Source organism: Megalopta genalis, chromosome 4 (genome assembly GCF_051020955.1).
Source record: "Megalopta genalis isolate 19385.01 chromosome 4, iyMegGena1_principal, whole genome shotgun sequence".
NCBI lineage: Eukaryota > Metazoa > Arthropoda > Insecta > Hymenoptera > Halictidae > Megalopta > Megalopta genalis.
In genome coordinates this window covers 7,767,605-7,789,412 of record NC_135016.1, presented here as the reverse complement: position 1 = coordinate 7,789,412, position 21,808 = coordinate 7,767,605, and the positions used below count along the sequence as shown (strand labels likewise).

At 46.7% G+C, this 21,808-nt stretch overlaps 1 protein-coding gene across 3 annotated transcripts in view; it reads left to right on the top strand.

Annotated features, from left to right (window-relative positions):
- Nucleotides 1-21,808, top strand: part of LOC117223709 (zwei Ig domain protein zig-8) — a 154,611-nt gene that overhangs the window by 31,546 nt on the left and 101,257 nt on the right. For all 3 annotated transcript variants that reach the window (XM_076521237.1, XM_076521235.1, XM_076521236.1), the window contains exon 3: nucleotides 19,750-19,928. In XM_076521237.1, the coding sequence (XP_076377352.1) occupies nucleotides 19,750-19,928 (179 nt within the window). The remainder of the gene's footprint in view (nucleotides 1-19,749; nucleotides 19,929-21,808) is intronic.

The following is a 21,808-nucleotide window of genomic DNA, read 5'->3' as shown; positions in this document are numbered from 1 at the left end:
CGACGAAGCGAGACCCCGTCTGGCTTCGTTTTCAATCTCGATCGTCCGCTGAAAGATTGTCTCTCGAAGATTCGATAATTTCGCCCGGCGCGCCGTGGCCGGGGCCTGGAGGGGGCGGCCGTCGTAGAATATTCTCCAGCTCGGAGCGTTTCCATTATCAGCGTCGGGTGATCGTGCACGGTCATTTATCCGTTTCCTGCGGAACACTAATTAAAAGCTGCGCGTCCCGGGGCCCGTCGACGATCCCGATGTCTCAGTCGGTAGTTTGTAATTAATTTTATTGAAATCGAGCGAGCGTGGGGCGTTAAGGGGGAGGGGGGCAGAGCGGCGGGGCCCTGCCCGGGGCAATATAAAAGTTGGATCGCAGAAATCAATCGGCAAGGGGGTCGGAGGGAGAGCGAGGGGAGAGGCCGAAGGCGGGCTCCGGGACAAAATATCGGTCGAAACGCGGCCGGAGACGAGATTGAACTTTCGACCCCGGTCTCTCTAGCCGGCGAGGCGCGCGACGCAGCGCGGCTCGGCTCGGCTCGGCGAGCGCGTTCGTTTCAGCCTCCGACAGCCTCTCGCACTTGGTGCAAATTGCGAACTTTGATGCTTTCCTCTTCTGCTCAGCTTTTTCAATAAACCGTGGAAACGCGAGAGGAGAGAAAATTGCCCGTTCTACGCGATGGTCGGAGCACCGGCCCGTTACGACGCCGATGCCGTGCGGGAGAATGGCGGCAGGGATCGAGGCAGCTGGCGCGACCAGAAAAAAAAGAGAAGAGGATCCCGCGGCGCGATAGTTCCTTCGGGCGTTATCATCTGCGACCAGCGCGACCCAGCGAACCCGCTCTAATTTTCGGCGTACAATCGCGAACTATTATTCCGTCGCGAATCGGCCGGCCGCAGGACGCGGATTGTTTCGCAAATTCCGTTTTCCGAGACTTCCATCGGCCAGCCTCTCGTCCATTCCGCGCCGGGGCTCGTAGCCGCCTGTTTTACAACGCGGTTTCGGGGAAACGGCTCGATCCAGCGCGGCGGTCGACGAAAAATCAAGTCCTCCAAGTGGGTCGGCCAATTACGGAACTTCGCCCCGACCAGCACGCTTACGATTTTAAAACTGATTCGTACCCGCGTCAGGAACGCTCGGCTCCGTTTCGGGGAATTAATAGTTCGTCCCTGGAAACCGGGTCGCCGCTGATCACCACCCGAGAACTTTTCGACGATGTTGTGGCATTGCCGATCATTTTTCATTGATCGCATGCCGAGAGAAACAAAAACGTCTCGGCGTTTAACGCTGGAAATGGCAAACCGTAAAAACGACTGGTTTATGGATTTTTTTTCTTCCACGGTTTCTGATATTGTGAAAATGTTTTTGGGAGACGTTTTTAGACGAACTTCGTTATCCGAGCACGAATTGTCATAGAAATCGCACGGTGTGCGAGTATTCATCAGTCTGACTCTGAGAAATATTCGAAATTTATTACTAGAGCGCGGATTTTTGTGCAAAATAAAAATTGTCTGCAAGAAAAAATTAAATAGCAAGTTATTTCTTTCTTTAATATTGTTAATAAATTAAATATAATACATTGACATTTTTTAGTTCTTTTAAGCATTTTATCACTTTGAATTGCAAGTACTCAATTTTGGCATAAGTACATAAAATTCGCGGTCTATTTATTGCACAGGATTATGTTATTAATTACGATACGCTTTCAGGCATTATTTATTTATTTGTTGAACATGTGCGGGAAGTTTCATATTAGTTATGAAATCACAAAAAGAGAAGAAAGAACAGAGCTTTCGAATGACTCGGTGCAAAGTTAAATAAATGAAATTATGACGTGTTTCGAAGAACTGAAGAGAGCCATGGAAAATATAAATCAGATTATGGTAACATCTCTATAATAGTGCGACAACGACTATAAAAAAAGAAATCGACAATTCGACGTCGTCCTCGAAGGGTGAAAATGTCAGTCGAAGGTGCTGGTGCGTGGATCGGCGAGATTATTTTTACGACGTGCCGCAATCACGATAAGGGCCCGTTAGAAAGCGCATCGCCTCTGAAATCGATCGGCACGCATTAATTTCCCGGACGCGAAAAAATTCGCCGGACAGCTCTCGTTCGGACGTTGAGATATCGTGTTCCGTCACCCTGACGGACAGGAACAGGCCGCTGAACGGACCGTCAGGAAAACAGAGCAAAAAGGAGCCGGACCGAGTGATTTCTTTCTCTTTAAAAGTACGGCCACCACCTACCAAACCACGAGACCCAGAAACCTTTTCTCGTCTTGCCCGCATTTTTCAAGCCCCACCCACTATTCTCACCCCTGCCTCTTCCGCACCTTTTCGTGCTTTATCCGCCACCTTTCCCCCGACCCCTCGTATCTCTCCGTTCCGGCTTTTTTTCCACGACGGGACAAACATTATCATAATTCGCCGAGTACCATGCGTATCGCGCGCACACACGCTACGGTCGTTTAATTTTATTGTTTGAAATAGCGTTATTGTTCCACGGGTCCGGTCAGCCTTTTCTCGGCCTGTGAATTACAGAGCCGCGGCGGATTCGCCTTTTCGATATCCCTCGTCCCATACACCCTAAGCTAATTCGCTGCCGGGCGTTTTATCAAAATAAATTTTATGCACGAATTTTCTTCGAAGCAATTTGTGCGGTCGTGAAGTATCGGATTGTTCGAACGGTAATCTCGTTTCTCGCGGGAAATTGCCGAATCGCGTATGTTTCGAAGGACGAGATTACTTTCCGAACGAGCTATTAATCGCGAATGTATTTAAATAAATGAATATGGAGGCGAAAGTACGCACGTGTGCCGGCAGGTTCGAGGAGAAGAGGCAGTCCCCCTCCGATAGATTAATCCTTGTTATTAAATTGGAACGATAAAACAGCTGTTGCTGCAAAAAACGGGAACGAGAAGTTTCTTGTCGGCCGCTTCTTCGGGGGGAAAGAAAAATTATCCTCTTGTTGTTGGATGGTCAACGTCACAAAGATTTTCCTTATTATTTTCGAGCACCCACTTACCCGCATCGATGCCGCATGACACAGTTTCGTGGTCGGCGAGGAAAGCGGGACGCACGAAAGAATTTGTTCGAGACAGCGGGGAAGGAGAGCTCTTCAATTTTTGTCCCGTTCCCTTTTTTCTCGTTCCGCCCTCGTCTGGCTCGCAGAGTCGTTCGTTCGTTCGTTCGTCGTCGTCGTCGTTCAGGCAAAAGTTGAAGGAGCCCGAACTAGTTTAGTTTAGTTTTATTAGCGGCACGTTCCTTTTCTTTGACCGGAGCCTTCGCCTCTCTAATTCGTCTTCGTTCCGGCGGACCGTTCAAGTGCTACGTCAATTTGCTCCCGGCTTTCCTTTTTTCTACTCCGCCCGCAGACCTTTTTCCCGACCCTCGATTCCCGTCTAATTTCCCAGACGGCTAATTAATTGAAACTGTATGAACAATCGCCGGCCGGGCGGGGACGGGGCGCGGCGTGGGAAGATCGACGTTAACGAATAACAATATTCGCGCGAGCCGGACGGAGAAGGGAGATGAGGGGGGAGGGGGACTGGATAGACGGGAAAAATTGCTCGTTACGCGGGTTCCGCGAGGCAGTTAATTCCCGCGGCAATTCCGCGAGCGGCGGGAATATATTTTTCATTTTTCTTCGCGGCAAGAGAGGCGCGGAACTTCAATTTTTCTGAATTGAGCGGCGGGGACGGCAGGAACGGTAACGAGCACGCGACGAAGAAAAGTACACACGGGATCGTGCGACGGCGGTGGGAAAGGGCTGCGCGTAACTCTGCCAACTATGATTCCACAACGGGCAAACGTCATATTTATGCGAGCATAATGTGCCGTGACTGGCAAATTTCACTTCGCCAGGAGTGCGCGTCTGCTCTCTCGCTCTTTCTTTCTCTCTCTCTCTCTCTCTCTCTCTCTCTCTTTCTCTTTCTCTCTCTCATTCCCTTCGTTTCACGGCGCGAATTACGCGACGTTTATAATCCGTAACGCGGCTCGGCGCAATGAGATGTACCCCGCGATGCGTGCAGAACGAGCACTGCGTGGGCAAACAGCACACGTGCCGAGCACGTGGTGTTCTTCAGCGTGACGAACAGCTCTCGCTGTTTACAACGTGTTCCTGGCATCGTCGCGGGAAATTTCACTTTCCTTCGGCCGGTTACCAACCGCCTCTGATATCCGCAATTATTAATTCCTCCTCTGCACTTCCGCCGCGGCTTGTCGTGCACGCTTGACGTTCCGCTGGTAACGCAGCGTGTCATTGAGAACGGCCCGTTTCGCTCGGGATCTGACACTGGACAGGTTTGCCAGTCGTTTAATTATTCGAGCGAACGTAGCTGATTATACGATGAAATGAAAATTATTTGTCGTTGTTTGCAAGACATAAAAGCTACGTAGACATTGCTTCTCGTAATCGGTCTAATGAGAATGATTCGTACGTTCGCCCGTGTTACATTTATTATCAGGGAATTTCATTGTAACGTGTAACGCGTAGGAATTCAATTCGATGTGGTATTTAATCATCGCATATTGCGCTAATTACTGTATGTTCAGTATTCGACGGCACATGTTTAATATCCAATTAGGATTCAAATAACAGAGGGACGAGGCTACATTATAATATGAACTGCTTCATTTCGTGTAGATCCATTCTGTTATGTAATTTTTGCAGCTTTGGAAGGGAACTGCATTCAATGTAACTGCCTTAAACGCTAATTATCATATTCAACCACATAAAGGAAAAAGAAAAAGCCTGAAGTGTTTATATTTAAGTTTGATTAGCTTGGTTATATGATAAAGTGGAAATTTTGGTTCACAGAAATGAATTCGAAGCATTTTATCCTGCAAATCATTTTTCTAGGGAATTAGTATTGATTAAATCTACGTATAATTGAGACGGAAACCTTGCCCATTAAAATGCATTTCTTTCTAAATCGATACCTCTACTGGTTCCCGAGATATAAAGGTGTGAAGATGACCGCGTCAGAAATCGACTGCGCGCGTCCCTGACCTACGTAACATCCATGACCAGCGCAATGTTACTGACCAGCGCAACTCCGCGTTGTTGAGGAAGGTTAGTGCTGCCGCGGCGACGATCATGAGAAATCACCCTTGTCTTTACATCGCGATATCTCAAGAACCTAATGTCCTATCGACACGGGGTAAACGCCGTTTTAAAGAGGAAAGTTTCTGGTATTTATTGCCTCCTGGATTATTTAAATCTCTCTACTATCTTTAGATATATACAGGCGTCCAAACTTTTGATACATTTAATGGGTCCTCCATGCGTCCATAAAATTATAAATTTTGAGATTCATCTAGTTTTTTTAAACCTCGTGCAATTTTTATCTAATTTAATTGTATAAACTAATACTGATATTACAGATAGCACAGTCGCGATTAAGACGACTGGATTTTCAGATTTTCGCCACATTATTGATATTTAAACTGTTATAATTTTGTAAAAAGAAGTTGTACGGCAATAAACTTAGACTCATTTTAAAGATTTAAGCTTCCACATTCGTTATACATTCTTTATTGTTCCCTGACATCTTCTCACACGATGTAACAAACAGAAAATTGAACAACTCGAAAATGTAACAACTCGAAAATGCAAAAGATTGAAAGGGTCGTGGAAACGTTGAAAAATTTTTTGTGTGCATAAAACTACCGGAGAATTAAAGATTGAAGCCTGTTCTTTACAACGAATCCTTAAAAATGGATCTATGATTTTTTTACGCAGTTTTATTCAACTTTGAATGAGAGGTACATTTTATAGAAACGTAGAATACTCAGGGACTTCGCACATCCAAACAAGTTTGCGATTTTTGCTGCGAAATCCGATTGAAAAAAATCACACATCAATTTTTGTGAGGTTACTTGAAAGAGGAGACTTCAATCTTCAAATCTACGGTAGTTTTAACAACGACAAAAATTTCTACATCATTTCTACAAACTGCAAATTTCTTCTACCGACCTAAAGCCAACCCATTGCATTTTTCTAATTGGTACTTCGACATAGTTAATAAACAGCACCCCTTATAAAAGTGCCTACATTCTCGTCAAACAACGTCTCTCAATAGTAACCATCGCTGCATTCCCGAGTATTCGTCGGTTATCTCGTCGCCCACATACGGCTCCCGTTTCAAACGACTTCGACATCCTTTTTCCACGCGCGATCGACCACGAACTTCCATAAAATCGGTCCGCGAATTCAATGAGACTCGTCGAGTCGAAGAATCTTTCTGTTCTTTCCATCTTCCGAGCGATTCTCGCGTTTCCAGGGACGCGGCGCTCGCTGTTCCTCGTCGGATCGTGACCAGATATTAAGCGGGCTCCGCGCTGTAGCAGTCGTTACGGCCCTCGCACCGAAAACGCTGGCTGACAGGGTTCCGGAGTGCATCCATTACCCCGGCACGTTGTTTCCAGCGTCTAACTGCACGTATCCATGCCCGGGGCTCTCGCGCGCGCACAGACATCGACGCGTCCTGGAACAATGTCGAGGACGGGCCGCGTGTAAATACGCGGGGATTAGACGAGGTAGTCGCGCGGGTTACGTAAGCTTGAGCCGTGATGGAAATTTCGATCAAGAAGCTATCATCGCGACTAGGGTTGGGCCTTGTTAACCGGCGGGTCCCCGAACACCGAAAGGTCGCGTCGGTGTTTCTTGGCGACACCACGTCCGCGTCCGTAGGAACGCGTTCACGTCCCTGTCGTCGTCCCCGTCCGGCCGATTGTTCGCCGATCCGAATCCGGCGAACGTTGTTACCCGGGAACATGTTATTATATTACGGGATGTGTACTGTCTTGAAATTGCTCGGCGCCTGTAACGGGTTATATATAGTGTCGCCACGGTTATGTCGATAGCGGTGGCCTAGTTCCGGTGGGCGACGGCGAGAGCAAGGCACACACCCACCCACTTGGGGCTCGCTTCTATGATAATTAAAATTGTAGCAATGTAATTGGCGAGCGGAGACGGTAACTCGATTCCAAGCCTCTTTCCCACGGCGAGGCGAGGAGCACAGAGCACCGACTCCGGTCGGCGGACTTGCCGCGAGATTCTCGCGTATAGTTTCTGCTGACGGAATTGCGTCCATTGATTCGCCAACGATCTCGCCGGGGCCCGGATATGTTCTTTGGTCCCCGTTCCGGGTGCATTGAAATTCGGAATTTTCTTCTTTTTTTTGCCAGCCCGCCCCAGAAGCTTTCGCGAGTTTCTATTGTCTTCCCCTGTTTTAAATGCGAACGGATGGATGAAAGTTTCGAAGAGTCAGGAATTCCTATTCGATTCATGGCCTCTCGGTTTCACGTTTTACCGGGCGCGAGGGGACCCTGTCCGTCGTTTGCCAGGCAAAATTGGTTTCAGAACGACGCGACGCCGTCCGTTCGACGCGGGCGTATCCTTCAATCCGGATACGAGACACGTAGCTCAGACGCGCGAACGATCCGGGATGCAACTTTACAATGCCGGCTCTCATTGCCACGATGCAACCGAATCGACCCGAAAACACTATCCGCCGGCCGTGTTATCGACACTCTGCACATACACAAGCAGCTAATTCCGTGAACAGAATTATTTCCCGCGCTCCGATGAGAGAATGGCCGATCGCGTGGCGGTTCTAACGCGAATGCGAGTAATGAAACAAGCTCGCCGCGAATTATCCGGCCGGCAAAACGAACGCACAAGAGAGCTGGTATTTCCTTATCGTTCCTCATTGTCGAAAGTTCACGATCGAACACAAAGCGATCATTATTTTCAAATTGTTGAAATTACGAAGGCTCTTTCGTGTCGCTTTGACTGCCACGCCGCCGACCTCAAACATTTCATACATTAAAATGTTTCGTGCAATTAAAGTTAAACTAAAAGGTTCAAGTTGTTTGACGCGAATTACTTTCTCAATATCTTTGCGTTTCATGGATCCTAATCAAATAGGAAAGATACAATAGATTGGCGTAAGAGAAAATTGTCAAATCTGAGCGAATAATTCTATCACCAACAGTAGGTGACGCGACAGTCGAAATGGTACAAAACGGCTGTCTAAATTTCTTTATTCAGTTATAAACTGTGAATAGTCTAAATTCAGTCTGCTCATTCTTATGAAGCGACGCACATTGGTTACTTTTCGAGCTCGACAGATTCAACGTCAAGGTAGATTTTTGGTCCGCAAGCCGCACAGTGTGTCTGCGGGTTCCGCAGTATTACCGCCACGGAAGGCTTGACTAATTTTCGCGGTTTCTTCGCGCAATTCCTGGGAGTGTCCGCGGACCGGGGCGACGCGGGGGTGGCGTTCAAAGCGCCGGCGTTCTGGTTTCTCGCGTCATAAATCTTCATTCGCGGGGAGCATTCGTCGCTAGGGCAGGATATCGACTGGTGGAAATGTCGAAGGCAGAGGGAGTCGCGGCTGTAAAACTACAAAGCAAACCGGCCGTTAATCTTACGTCTGCCTCGAATCGTGCGGCGGTCTGCCGCTCTTAAACCAGACCACCCCCGGGCCCGCGCCCCTCCCTCGCGGCTCCACGGCTCTTCCGCCGCTCGAAACAATGAGGACGAAACTTTACGGTCGCGCTAGGCCACCAGGAGAATCATATATTTTCGCCGCAAAGCTCGTAAAGTGCGGTCGCTTTGCCAGTCGGCACATCGGTGGCCCCGTTGCGTGGCCTGTGTACACGAGACAGCGCCGTGTCAGCGTGTCACTGACCACCATCGCGATTTCCACCACGTGTAATTCCCTGCCAAAGTGGCAAGTTCCCGGCCGACTAGACCAAACCACGTTCTATCCTCTGCCACACGGAATTTTTGGGCACCGTTAATGTTACGGCGCGGCGCGACATAGAAGTCCATAGGGTAATGGTGCCGGTTACCGTGGCCTGACCATTCGCTGTGCCTTTGGTATGATTTTGGACATAACTAATTTTACATTTAACGAATGAGATGTAGTACATGCTTTTTGTTCTTTTATTTGGCTTAAATTTGAATCGAAACATTTAACATGTGTTATTTGATGAACAAAGGACGCAGCAATTGGTCACTCCACAAACCGGCTTCACTATCATAGTCCTGACGAAGAGATCGAGGAAGATGCAAAGCAAATTGCCAAGTCCGTTCAGTTCAATTCTAAGAAAAATCGAACAATTACGTTCAAAATCATGTGATAAGTGAAAAGGGTCGTAAGGAAGAATGCTAGTTGCTAATCGAGTGGGTTATAATGATAGTAGCGTGAGTCACAGTTTCGAAAATGTTCACTTGTGTCTTAAAATGTAATCTATACACGCAGAAATATTAAAAAACCGTGCGAAATATGTTATAAATTTACTATAAACTGCGGAAAGTGTGACTTACGCTGCTATCACTTCAACTCCTTCAATTAATATGCCTTTATGCAACTAATTTAATACGAAAGGAATTCGAAAATATTTCGCCGTCAGACACCGTTACGAGTAGTATTGCTGCCAGTCATATTATCATTTTGACCTCAGTTATGCAATACGTTTATATGAAAGTTGCCACATCGAAAGTACTCGGTTGATTCATTAAAAAACATTCGCTCTAATTTCACGACGCGAAATTAAATACGTTGACTCGCGAATAATCGAAAGGAAATAGGAGGAAGATTGTTTAACGACCATATAATCAAAGCTACGGAGTCGGCAGAGACGAGTTAAACCGTGGAGAAGTATCGTCGCTGTTCCTCCTGGCCCGGTTCTCCAACTTTTGTACGACGGTGTGTGCGAAGAATTGTGAGTCACAGTCCACAAACAATCTACTCGGCAAATATTGAACGTTCCCGTTGACACAGGCTGTCGGGGGAGAAAGAAAATTTTCTCGATACATTCTCTCCGGCTCGTAATCGCATGGTAAAAGACTTCTTCCTCGACGTTTTACAGAGCTCTCGAGGAGAAGGGAGGCGAGAGCGAGAGAGCGAGCGAAGGAGAAAAACAGAGAAAGAGAGAAAGGGAAAGAGAGGAAGAAAGAGAGAGAGAGAGAGAGAGAGAAAGAGAGGCAGAGAGAGAGGATAGAACAGGGGGAGTTACGAAATACCCTGGAAGGATTGCCGGTGTAAAGGCGTAGAGCAGGGATAATGCTTCCAGGAAATAAAAATGTCGTTTCGCGGCGGGTAAAAAACCGGTCGTAATAGAGGGTAGAGATTTGGCGCGGGGGCGAGTCGAGTGCCTACGAAAGATAGCGTAACGCCGCGAGATTTAGCACGTAGTAATTCGCCTTAATGCCGACGTACGTACGCGTCCTCGTCGCGGCGGCTCCATTCGAAAGCGATATTTGTATTCCGGGACGGAGCCCGCGGCCTGCTTATCGAACGCCTGCGAGCAGAAATTCGCCGAGCGTCTCCCTTTTATCGGATCCCTTACGTTGCAAGTGGAACCGAATACGCCTTTTTGCCCTCCGCCGCTCGCCCCCTCCTCTGTCTGACGAGACGCGAACTTTTATCGGTTACCGCGTCGACGTTAAACTGTCGTTCGCTCCTTTTATTCGTTCGGTCGCTAAAATATGACCGCGACAAACGGGGATCCGCGGGAACCGAACGTCGGAGAGAATCCGCCGATGTTCCATGTTCGCGTATCGACTGCCAGCCGGCTAACACCTTCCTATTAGCTCGTAAAACATTTCCGTCCGTTCCCTTGTTTGAAGATCCCGTATTACCGGCGTGGAAATTTCGAAACGGCGGTCGATGATGCTTCGTCGAACGGACGGACGCTCGTATCGCGTCGGCGTTCGCGGCTTTCTCAAGCGCGCAGCGTACGCTCCGAAAACCATTCTTCGAGAAGAGAACATCGAGTCGATGTAATAAGATATTGAAAGCTGCCAATACTTTCCGTCCCGATTCTTCCCTGTCGGCGTCCGTTCCTCCTTCTGGATTTTTTCCCGACGAAACGTGCCTGAGAAAGTCGCGGCAAATTTCTCCGTCGACGTCCCCGGGGTCGACCGTGCAATATCAATATTAACACAATCCTTTTAAATTTCCGGCAGGACGCGCCGGAGGCCGCTTCGAAAACACGGCTGATTATTTACGAGGTGATGATCGCGCCCGGCTTTATTTCGCTCGTAAAGGCGGGATTTCCTAAACGCGTCCAGACGTAAACGGCTGGACGCACGCGTTCGCCGCTCGCGATTTGACGCAACGTTCGCACGCGGATTAGATTTTCTAATGGCAGCGTCAGACGCGCGCATTTATTATACAGTACATTACTGTCGAGCGGATAGAACACTGCGTGATCCCAAAAATCCGGAAAATGAATTCCACTAGTCTCCGTAACTGGTCCAAAATTTTGCTATCCACCTAGGGGGACCAGTTACTGAGATTAGTGGAATTCATTTTCCAGATTTTTGTATCTGTCCGGAAATCCATCCTACTAGTCTCAGTAACTGGTCCCTCTAGGTGGATAGCAAAATTTTGGACCAGTTACTGAGACTAGTGGAATTCATTTTCCAGGTTTTGTATCTGTCCGGAAATCCATCCTACTAGTCTCAGTAACTGGTCCCCCTAGGTCGATAGCAAAATTTTGGACCAGTTACTGAGACTAGTAGAATTCATTTTCGAGAATTTTGTCATCTGTCTAGAAATCAATTCCACTAGTCTCAGTGACTGGTCCACCTAGGTCCATAGCATAATTTCAGGAGGCGACCGAGCGAATGAGCAAAAGCGGGCTTCCTTCGCTGATTCAAGTGTCCGCCTTGCACCAACCAATCTCGCCTCTAATTGGTCAGTGTTTTTCGTTAATAACTCGTAAACGAAGCCTCGGAGAAAATTCTCGCAAAGGAAAAAGTTGCTTCAAATGACCTCAGGAATCTCCCATCTCCGGATTTCGAGACATTTTCGGGACACCCAACTCGATTGAAACTCATCGTCGAACAAACAAACAAATTGTTTCGATGGATGCATCGCGAGACTTTAGAATGAGAAATTCCACGCACTTTTTTCGCACGACCTAAGTCCAGCCTTACAAACATTGGAAATTCCGGGAATCTCGAACACGGGTCAACTAGGGAATCGCGGGTTCGGAAGCAGACGATCGTCGAACGCGTACGTCGGACGCATACAGGAAATGCCGCCTTATCAGCGAAGCTCCTAAAGGCCGCGGGATTCGCAAGCACTGAAATTGAACCGACATGAAATTTCCACCGAGCGTTCGTAATTTCCGCGCAGAAGACATTCCAGCTTCTTCGCGGGGATCTTCGTCAAACGCACGCGTCCGGCCCATGTTCCCCAGCTGTCCGACTTTCTCTGTCCGACAAGTCAGCGGCCGTTCCTGCGTTTTCATGCGACGCCGGCGGTTGAAAAAACGAGCGCCTAGACGACCGGCCGAGCCGGCCGGTTTTTCCGCTGCTTTATAATATTATAAACCGGACGCGGGCGTCCGTAAAACCGAGGATATACGCCGTCCGTCTCTCTCTCTCTCTCTCTCTCTCTCTCTCTCTCTCTCTCTCTCCGAGCCGCGGGCTATTTTTCTTTGGACGTTTTACGGCCGCCATCGAGGGAGCATCTTTCTCCGCGTTCTATTCCGCCTATGCTCGCGTCCCTTTGACGGCGGGGGCGGGCAGAACAACGCTGCGGGGTGAGACCGCGTTGTCACCTCGAGCGCTCGTTGCGTTTCGTTCCCATTGGCGCCGAGGCGAGGCACCGCTTAGACGAATTACGCCGCGAATATCGCCGCCGGTTATCGCGCCAGCAATTAAACGAGAATGAGCGCGCCGCGCCGCGCCGCGGAACCGCAGCTTTTTCTATATCGCGAGCACGCGATGAAATTTCCCGAATTTCTAGTCGCTCACCTGGATATTCTCGACGCGGCCGCGTTACGGTTGCACCGATCCGTACCGCTTATGGACACAATTCGGAGATAATTCGATTCCGATGTAATGCGAAACTCACCCGCGGCCCGATTTCACTTGGATCCACTAGTTTCGCTCGGCCGGAAACGCTCCGCGATTCCCTAGCTGACCGTGTCCGAGGTCCCCGAAATTTCCAATGTTTGTCTGCTAACTGGATTTATAAAAAGGTACCTGGAATTTCTCATTCTAAAGTCTCGCGACGCATCCATCGGATCAGTTTGTTTATTTGTTCGACGATGAGTTTCAATCGAGCTTCATCACAGGATCGATGTATTGATGCACAGTGGTACGTTCCCTCGATGTTTCTCTCTCACTGCTTCGACTAAAACAACTTCAATCAGGATTCATTCGTCGGCCACCACCAAAATTCATCCGCGACCAATAAAGGCAAAACTCGAACCAAAAATAATCGAAAGGATAATACATCACGAACTCGACAGATCGTAGAAAGCGAAAAATACTTATACTGATCTCGTCAAGATCATATATAACAACGCGACACGTACGTTATAATTAAAATCGTTAGGTTTTTAAAATACTATATTATTTGTTATTATCAGATTGCGGATTTTATGCATTTATAACACAAATGAATAAGTGAAGCACAAAATTATAGACTTTAGAAGAACTGAAAAACATCGTCAAATTATTTTCCATTTGTTACGATTACTGAAAGGTGAAGACATTTTGCTTGAACTCTGCATTCTCATAGTTAACGCGACCAATTTTTATCTCGCATAATGATTTATTGCCACGGTTTGCAGTTATTACCGAGAGTGCGCGTATAATTTCATCCAGATCCAGAAACCACCGTCGCGAATCAGATTCCGCACACGAGTCTAGACATTTGAGAACGCGTCGAGGCAGTTCGCGTTTTATTTACAAAATTCCGTGCGCTTTTTCCTTCGAGGAGATAACGTGAAATCGCGCACGCGGCGGATCTCGTGGAAAAATCGAGCTGGTATTTTTTTTGTGCGTGCTCGACTATTTGATTATGTGGTCGGATCCGCCGAAATTTCGCCGGGGAATCAAACGTGTCCTCGGCGGAGAGAGAGAACGCTATCCAGCGATTCTCGACCTCGAAACTCCACGGTTTGCGTATTCCCGTTCTGTAAACTTGTTACTCTTCAATCCCGACCCCATTTCCCGGGGCAACGGGAACGGAATAAAGAGGGATCCAGGCCAGTTCCGGCACAGGACGATTTTCGCGGTGCCGTCATCCGTACTCGCGGCCTCTGCTTTTTGTCAATTAATCTGGAGTTATCAGTGGCGCGGCGGGAAAGGGCTCGGCAGAGAGCGCGAGAGCGAGAGAGAGAGAGAGAGAGAGGGGCAGACGGCCGAGGGGAAGCTGGTCATTTGTATGACGGCAGCAGTGGCAGTGTGTACGGGCGTTATCTGCGCTCTGAGCTGATCCCCGCGGGCTCGTCGCCGCGCTCGTCACACGTTCGCGCGGATCGGGAGCGAGTAGTACGAGCGGAAGGCTGCTGGGAAACGTTGTTTGGAACGATAGAAAAGGGAACGCCGGCGCGGCTGGTTGCGCCCGGGACGTTGTTTATGCGAAAACGGCACCGGGCTACGAGTTACGATGTCACCGGCTCGTTCTGGTTCGGTTCGTACTTGATAATTCGATAGAATTCCGCGGCACGCGGCCTCACTCTTCCTTTCCGCGTCCACACGCTCGGCGCTCGTCCAATTAAATTTATCCGGCGTGTTTTCGACCCTCCGGTAAAATACGCCCGCGATCCGCTTCGCTACGGACCTAGGAACGGAGCCGGCAACGCAATTAGCTCTCCTCCTCTTCGTTTTACCTTTTTTTTTCCCCGTCCGTTACGCCGATTTCGACGATTCCGCCGCGCGGCTTTGATGCTTTCGACAGATTACTCAAATTTGATTTCCCGGTAGCCGAGAGTAATTGCGGAAAATAATTGACAGCATCGTGTGATTGTTTGTTGTTTAGAAGATGCCCATTGTTCTCCGTGTCGATCGGTTCTCGCGCGATCGATTTTCCGTATGCTCCGTTGTCTCCCCGCGTGTTGCGCATTTATACGTTATATTTTATTCGTATTTTATAAATGTTCCGTTCTCTGTATTATTTACTTCATTATTACGGAGCATTTGTTTTACATCGCTGCGGAAATATAACACGGGTATGTTTTTTTATTCAGATTTTTAGCGATTTCATGAAACTGTCTTTATGGTCCCGGTATCGGGGATTCAAAAATGTGCGTGGCATTTAAAATTTTAACGAGTTGTCTTTAAATTTCATTTTAATTATCAAATTTGCTCGCGAACGAATTTATCTGTCCCGTAATTGTGGACTGAAAAATTTGTTATCGGTCATTTTAACGCGTTATTTTAATTCTCAATTTATTCGCGAACGAATTTATTCGATACAGGCGCCCCGATTTCCCGGCGAAACGAAGACGATCATAGGGAACAATTGCGAACGTGTCGAAACAATGGTTTCCCGGGCTCTTTGATAATTCGAACGTATTTCCGAGAATTGTATTCCACGGAAGCTCCGATTTTCCGGGAAAAGAAGACGGCCCAACGGACAACAATTGCGAACGTGTCGAAACAATGATTTCACCCTTTCGAATGGTTGGCCGGCGCGGTGTATTAGCAAACTGGCGGGCAAACACGGTTTTATTATACCAACTTTCCTGCCGGATCAATCCCTGTCAACCAGCAATGGATATCGCCGGCCGGTCTGATGATGATTGATGATGATGGAGAGACTGTTCGAAGGTATACTAACGAGGCCGCGGGCCGAATAGACCGGCGGCTATTCGACGGGTTCGGTCTATTCGGGAGTACCGGAGAGATTACGTTACACGTGTCCAGATATCCGAACCGGGAAAGAACGAAGTCGAGAAAGGACGAGCCAGCGGTGATGGGCTGACGAGAGAGAGGGGAGGGAGGGGAGGAATTCAAAAGAAGAGAGATCGACTCCGTCCGCAGAGATTAACGGAGCATAATCCGCGAAGTGGGAAGCGTTTAAAAGGCAAATGCTTTTGTATCTACCTCTACCCAAATCCATTACCAGCGACGACTTAAAACAGTGGAGCGATTGGAATTAAGTGACAGAGAGGACAGGGAGAAGGCTGCCTTATCCGCCGGATAAACGGTACCGATTGCTAACCGTGGCCAGAATTCCTCTCGGAAGAAATATTCCTTCAGGTAATTCGAAAGTTGTGTACCTTGAAATGTCCCGCGACGAATTATTATACCTTCGCTCGAGATGGGTTAAAATTGCCTTTAAACCATTTGCATCGCGGGAAGAACGAAACGTAATCGCTGGATCGCGGTTTTTTTATGGAAAAAAATTATTATCCGAGTTCATCGTAAGACGTGTAGGACGCGGGGAAATACCTTGCAGCTTTTAATTTGAATAAGTTACACATTGAATAAAAAATACCTTGCTGCTTTTAATTTTAATAAGTTACACATGATATATTATACAAATATTCTGAGATTCGTCTAATGACGGTTTTATCAAAAGTGCATAAGATCTGCCGGTTAATAACGATTCATTGCTGTGAACAATATCACTTGAACTGTATAAAACGACTTGGCAATTGTCTCCCTGTTTATCCTCCTTTCCATTGCGATAATTAACTATGCACTTTTGTGCGAAATAAAAATTGTCCAAGTTAATTATAAAACACGTAAATCAGATGAAAACTTCTCTCCTCTTCTAGCAATCAAAATAAGTTGTGCGTAATGTAAACATACAAATTCTTCCGATGTCTTCGCTTTGTATCCGATCTGATCATTTCTGTCAAAAATGCACAGAACTGCAGTCTGTTCTTTTCTTAACCCTTTCGCATCACTTTATTTGTTTCGATCGACACAAGTCCAAAACGTTTGTTAATCGATGGACCGAAGTTTCACGCATTTTTGACAAAACTGATCGGGTCAGCCACAAAATTGCAAAGATTTGCATCCACGACGCGTCTTCGAGCAGTGCGAAAACGTATTGGAAACGGAGTTTCGCGTAGGAAATTCTTCTGTTTGATCCATTCGCTGGAATTCGATGGAATTGCGAGATTAACCGAGGTGTTCCGCGAAAAATAGTGCTCGGTCCGGCGTCGGGTGCGCACCTAGTCGAAGGATTTCCGGAGCGAGAGAATGAGAGATAGAGGGTCGGTACACGGGCGTTGCATAATCAAGTATCCGCTTAAGAAATGAGCCGAGTTTGCTGAACCGGTAGCAGTGTTACTGCTCTCCGGGCGTAATGCATTCGGTTTCTGGTATCTGGCTGCGGGGTGCGCGGGCCAGGTCCTAGCCAGATAGAAAGCAAGTACCGTGCTCCCATTCCCCCCCTGGGGGATGGTAGACGCCGAGGCGAAGCCTGGGCTTCCTGTCCAGAATTCGCGTGCAAGTTTCGCCAACGATGGAAACGCGTGTGGTTCTTGACGACGTGCTTCCGCGCAATTGAGTTAGAAACTGAGAAATTACGAGCTACCCTTCCGGCAACAGCCCCTTTGCCTTTACGTGTGCCGCCTGCGTGCTCTTGAAAAATTACTGGCTCCGTTGGGACCGCGCGTCTCCGGATTCCTCCGCCATTATCTTGGCCTGGATCTTCGCGCGAAATTCATCATTCCCGCGAAACTACTGCGCGATCGTTCGCCGCCGCGGCAATGCCGAGTTTTGCGGGCGATGTCGCCCCTAAAATGCAGATTCCAAGTCTTTTTGTCCACGATTCGATGCTTTATAGCCGTTTAGCTTTGTGGATTAATTTGTTAACTCGTTAACTTCGTCAATTGGCATGGATAAATCAACGAAGGATTTTCAAACCGGATAAACTTTATCAAATTCAAAATTATGTTTTATTTTGTATGCATTAATTTCGATTGATTTTCTTTTGGCAAGCGAGTAAAACGTTGTTTTCACCAGGGAGAGAAACTTCTTCTTATTCCATTGTCGGAAGAAAATTAATAGAATAGTATTATATTGAATAGGATAATATTTTATTTACCAGAATATTATCGTGTTGTTAGGATAATATTATACTATAACATAAACAGAATTATATTATCGTTGGTAAAGGAAACATGCTCGTAAGCGATTGTGAAATTAATTAACAATTGATTCACGATTATACGTGCATGTGAAAATATTTATGCGTCAAGTGGCTAACCTCCATTTCACGTCTACTTTATCCATCGATATAACCATCATTATAAACGGCGCGTATTTACAGGTGACTCCCTGTGGCTAACAATGGAGCATCGTTATGATTATTGACGAAAATATTAATTTGGTTTACGTAAGTGCGCAGCGTGTTTATAAAGTAATTATAAACGTAATTGAATCTAAGGAAGGAAATTTGAGATTGCCGGTGAAAATTATGAATTAAATTGAATAAATTCATAAAATTTCAAGAGAGTATATGCTTTGGCTGGGCTAATACTAATGACTCTGAAATGTGTATTATTTACTTTGCAATACAGATTTTAATTGAAACCGTAAAACGAATATGTTTGTCGTAACACAATTAATAATTTAACAATTATAAATTAAGTTCTCTCTATTAACAATAAACCAATCGAACTGTAATGATGATTAGCGTGCATTGACTCATAAGAGTGAAAAGATAGAATTCACTTGGATTTTGTAAAGTTTTAATTATGAGACTTGTTTCAATAATGTAATTTATGCAATTATTTTCCACGAAGAAGTCTCCAAAGTTTGTAGTATCGTAAAATAAAAAATCGGTCATTTTGACCATGATAGGTTTAGTATTAATAATAATGGTTCTGTCTCCATATATTCGTCATCCACAATCACGAGACACGATAGTTTATTCCATTTACATCTTTGAACGTTGAATAAACATTCCCGGTAGAAGCGCGATCTTTCGGAAATTCGAAGTGCACTCACGGTTTACAGGAAGATGAGAAATCAAACTGCGTGATCGTTTCCTCGATTACGGTCGACTAAAGTGCTTGTAGCTGATAAAATTGATGCGGTCTCGTTCTACTTCCAATCTACGGAAAGCATTGGCAAAGAGAGTTTCTTGGAATTCGTGGAATCGTCAATTTCCGTACACTTCGAGCACGCGTTTTTAAGTGGCGCCGTGCACAAACAGAGCAGCCTGATCGGAGACGCTGTATCGCAAGACCTCGTAGCGACCAATTACGAAGCGATCTGTTTGACGTTCGCAGACGAAAACGTTGTCCATTCGGTTCCGTTCGTGGAACGCGCGAAATGCCGTCGGGTTTTTCGCCGGGCGAGCAAGATGCACAGCGGCGCGGCGCCCACCACCAAACATTCCGCGCCCGAGTTTTCTATATGAATTTAATGAGCCGCAGTTTCTAGAAAATCGCCACAATTCCCAGAATCTCGTGCAATTATCGCGGCGCTGATTTCCGCGGGACACGCCCAATTGTTCGTCGAGGCTTTTGAAAAGTTGCCCCCAATTCGGGAATAATATTGCCGTCAGCCGTCGGCTTTTTCCATTTTTTCTTTCCGGTTTTTTTATTATTTTTTCTTTTTTTGGGGAGGAAATTTTGCACAATTATCCGGATCCGACTGTCCGTATAAATTTAATCCCGCAGCTGGGCGTGGCTTATGAAAAATTCCGGCGCGTTTCGCAGCCGGCTTGCGCATTTTATTGTTCCCGCATAATTATTGCAGTGGAAATTTTCCGCCGTGTAATTCCTCCGCAATAACGTTGCGCGATTATTAGCAATATTACTGGGAACTACAACATTTATTTTCGCGCATTCGGTTGGACGTTTCGGAGCAGGTTCCGCGGTGTCACGGGGCAACCGTCGTCGCGTCGCCCTCGTTGTCGTCGTTTTCGTATCGATTCGCCTACTTCGCAACTTAGTGGTTCTAATGAACCACGCCGATACCTTCCGGCGAGACATAAGTCTACGAAAATGTTCTTCTTCTTCTTCTTGCAGCCCCGGTGCAGGTCCGTGAGATATCGAAGGAGGGCTCGCAGCGTCGGCCGAACGATGCCGGGAACGACTCGATCGACGGAGATCTGCCGATGTTCGAGCCAACAGCGGCGAATGTCAGCGCATTTGTCGGCCAGACGGTCTACCTGCCATGCCGGGTGCGGAATCTTGGAGACAAAGTGGTAAGCCCGCGTTTTATCCGGCGAATCAATTCGCAACAGCCCGCGGTAGAACCAGCGAGACGCGGGTGGCGTGCCGGGGGGAAAAATTTGGCCCGGCCGGCCATATTTTCCGCAGCAACGCCGGCTTTTATAGCCGATATGAAAAGTTACGCCGTAAAGGAGCGCCGCGTAAAAATTCCGGGCCCCGTAACCGTCCCCCGGCCGACGTTTCGTTAACCAACAATGATAAAGACACCCCGGAGTTTTTAAAAAAGAAGCGACCGGAACTTCCTTTCTTCACCGCGTCAACGAAATTCTCCCGGTCTCGGATAGTTCTCGGGGCCAGTCGTTCGCACAAGATCGCGCTCGTTACATCGTTCCCAAACAGATTCCAGCTTTCTCGGAATAAAAAGGGAACGAGACCAGTTCGGGGCGACGCGAAGTTTCCGCGAGCTTTGCATATTGCTTACCGAGATCAACAGAACACATTTTTTAAATTTTATTTAGGCTTATAGGCTCAGATAAAAGAGTTAGAAAATGAGAGTTTTTTAATTTTCTTCTATTGTTCTAAGCAATATCAAAGTTAAATTTAAAGCATTCTAATTATGGTCTAGCAGACTGGTATCATGTAAAAAAAAGTTCCAAGCCGTTTAGTCAAGCTCTAAAAAAGTTCTCTTTTAAAAAGTGTTCCAATGTTTTCGTTACAGGTTCAAATTAAAAAGTTAGAAAGTGAGAACTTTTTATTTTCTTCTGTCATTCTAAGCAATATCAAAATTAAAAATAAAGCATTCTAATTATGGTCTAGTAGACTGGTATCGTCTAAAAAAGGTTCCAAGCCCTTTTGTCCAGTTCTAAAAAAGTTCCCTTTTAAAAAGTGTTCCAATGTTTCCGTCACAGGTTCAGATAAAAAAGTTAGAAATTGAGAGCTTTTTATTTTCTTCTGTCGTTCTAAGCAATATCAAAATTAAAAATAAAGCATTCTAATTATGGTCTAGCAGACTGGTATCATCTAAAAAAAGTTCCAAGCCGTTTAGTCCAGTTTTAAAAAAGTTCTTCCCTTTTAAAAAGTGTTCCAATGTTTTCGTTACTGACCGTGTAGCAAGTGTCGTTGTAATCGATGGAAGGGTCGAAGGTATCCACGAGCACGCGTCCCGGAAGTCACGGCAATTAATTTTCGGAAGTTGCTCGAGCCCCGCTTCCCATTCCGTAGACCAATTTCTATTCAAACAGGTTGTCTCGCGTCTGACGACGACGTGGCGGCCCTTTGGTCCGCGTTATCTACCACAAAGGCCGGCCTCCTGTGCAATTAATACCAGCCTCCAATGACAAATCGTCCTTTCCGCAATAACGACCGACCAATAAATACACTGCGACCGATTAGACTGGCCGGCACGAAAACGTGGACGCCGAGGCGTGCTCGGGCACCGGCTAGCGTGCCCGTGACAATCGATCAAAACGAGACGCTCGGACACAGACATCGACGTGTTTCCTTCGTGGCTGATATCTAAGCGATCCCTATCTCGTCAGTCCTAAGCTCTCGCCCTCCGCAAGCGAATCTGTTGTCTTTATTTCTAGTTCATCGTTCGAGAAGCTAGCTGCATTTGTACCGGCAAATCGAGGGACGATGACTGAAACATGTGGAGAATTAGAATATCAGAATTTTCAATCTTTTGTGATTTTCGCTGTCCTCCGATCGATTGAAATTGTCCGATCATGGCTGTCTCTATCTACTGCGGCAGATCAGTTGTATTTGATGTTAAAAAAAATACTGAGTGTTTCCCTAACTGACGCTTAGATTGTGCAGAGAAATAGACAATTTGGGAACAGGAGATACGACTATTCCAGCCTTGCACTATGTTTTTATAATCATTGACAATCGATAACTATAAAAACGAGTCGCA